The 2396-nt window shown below is 32.3% G+C and overlaps 1 protein-coding gene across 1 annotated transcript; it reads right to left on the bottom strand.

Moving 5' to 3' along the window:
* Positions 1–246: 246 nt before the first annotated feature.
* Positions 247–1235, bottom strand: LOC102668004 (uncharacterized). The gene is made up of 2 exons (XM_006595149.1): positions 1188–1235; positions 247–1062 (listed from the first exon to the last, which is right to left on the bottom strand). The coding sequence occupies exons 1-2, from the start codon at positions 1233–1235 to the stop codon at positions 247–249; spliced, it is 864 nt and encodes a 287-aa protein (XP_006595212.1).
* Between the last annotated feature and the right edge of the window lie 1161 nt (positions 1236–2396).

Here is a 2396-nt window from a genome sequence, read left to right as displayed (position 1 = left end):
TAGCCAACTCATTTTCTCACCTTTGGCACTATGGGCTCAGGCCAAGTAGCCTATTTCACCCCCTCTATTGATGATAATCATTGGGGTTTTGCTTTTGGCATTGGCCCCAACTATTGGTACACCCAACAAAATAGGTAAAGTGGCAAAAATGCCCTTCACCTATTTTTTTAAAAGCGTTTGTTTTTTCTCTCTCACTATGCTACACAGTACCAACACCTCTTCTTCTTTATCTTCTTCACGTTTTCACTACTGTCGTCCTTTGTCGTTGCCGCCATTTGCGCCTCCACGACAGAGATCCATCGCCGTTGACGTAAGTCTCGTTCTCTCTCTCGTTGTGGATTTTATGCATGCACGATGGGGATCCATATAAGGGATACAGATTGGTAATCCGCATGCCTTATACGGATTGGTGTTGTCTATAAAAAATACCAAATTATAGGCATTGATTAATTTGACTGCATCAGGATGACTCAAAAATATGTCACATACAACATCTTCATCCTTCAATCTATGCCAATGAATATATTGATCCCATTCAAGAAGCTTTATTAATTGTTGCATTTCAGTATTACTGCCTCTTATAGAAGCACGATATGCATTTCCTGCATTGTATATTTGCTTGATTGTTGTATAATTATTGACATTGTGCTCCTTCAACGTTAGAAGAACATTTCTTGATTTCACCATTGACTTTGTCATATTAGCAACAATGATCTTCTCATCCTTAGTCAGTCGACCAACATATGGATGTCCAACTAATGACTTCGCCAATTCATTATTGTGACTCCCACAAATTAAATTCACCATCAATCTTTCACCTCCCACAACTGGTTTTGCACGTAACTTAAAGGGACACCCACATTTTCTACTGCCAGTACATGTTCTTACCAAATCCTTCTTCTTGGCCTTATAATAACCACTCCTTTCACAACCAATTAAAACAAATGAGGTCCTTCCTCTAATACCATTATTTGTGTCTGACCTCATAATCATCGCCACAAATCCAATTTCATAAGCAACAGATCGAGTCCAATGCAGAACATCATCATGGGTAGCAAACACCTACAATGCAATCCATACAAGTTTAGTCTTTAAGGGACATTCATTTAATTACTTTAATAACAATAAATTATATTAATACTTAAGAAGTATTGAATGCATCTGAACAATTAACATGTTCTTCATACACCAGCTTCGTCTTCATTTTGGTCATTCATATCAACTTCTTCAGACATTACACTATCATATATCCACTAATCTTCGTTCATCTTAAGAAAACATTAAAAAATTTCAATGATAAACAAAAAACCCCTAACCACACCATACTTATACTATCATATAATTTTCGCATTTTTTACTGCATTTATTAATATAATACATTAAATTAAAAACAAAAAAAACAAATTTATGTATAAATTCTTTTCACGTTAATATTACTTTCAAACTATACAAACTATAACTATAAAATGAATATTCTAACTATATCTATTTAAAAGTTTTTTAATCATCAATTCTATTTTCTTCTAATTAAACAATAAAATAAATTTATAAAAATAACAAATAAATTTAAAACAAAATTACGGATTGGTAATCCATAAGAAGCATACGGATTGTCAATCTGTAAGTTATATAAAACTTACGGATTATCAATTCTTAAATATAATATAACTTACGGATTATCAATCCGTAAGTATTATGCGAAAAAGAATTAAATCAACAATTTACCTCCGCCGTTAATGACCAAACCAACCACCGTAACAACCACCACTTGTCGACGAACCATCGTAAACAATGTACCTTGACCAAAGAGGACACAAGAATGAACGATAAACTCTCACGGAACACCTCTCATGGAACGAACGTTGGTGAAGGAAAAATAAAAACAAGCTCTAAAGAAAAGTGAAGAAGAAAAGCGCTACTTATAATAGAGAGTTATAGTAGACATTTTAAAAAATTTGTTGAGTGTACCAATAAATCTGTTGGTGCCCGAAGCAAATCCCTAATCATTGTAATTTTGTCAAATTTTTTACTCACAAAATTTTCAGTAACTTTAATGTTGGATCGAGTGTCTTTGCTGGTGGCGGACCCTTATATAATTGAGGGGTGCATTTACACCCCAGACTTGAAGGAAATACAAATATATGTATCTAAAGTTATTATTTTTGTCCCCTTTTTATAATTTGACCCCTCTCTCAATTTTTCAATCTATCAAATTTTGTCTTTTATTGGATAACTTTTTTTTTTATATTTCATTTCTTTTTCAGCTCATGCACTTGATTTTAATATTATGTCCTTATTTTTGTATGTATGATAATTGTAATTAATATTATTGTTAAGGTAAATTGTAATTTGACTTAAATCTGTTTTTCATATTTATAATATGTCTTTTTTTTTTT

Source organism: Glycine max, chromosome 13, assembly GCF_000004515.6.
Source record: "Glycine max cultivar Williams 82 chromosome 13, Glycine_max_v4.0, whole genome shotgun sequence".
NCBI lineage: Eukaryota > Viridiplantae > Streptophyta > Magnoliopsida > Fabales > Fabaceae > Glycine > Glycine max.
This window is presented reverse-complemented; position numbering and strand designations above follow the sequence as displayed.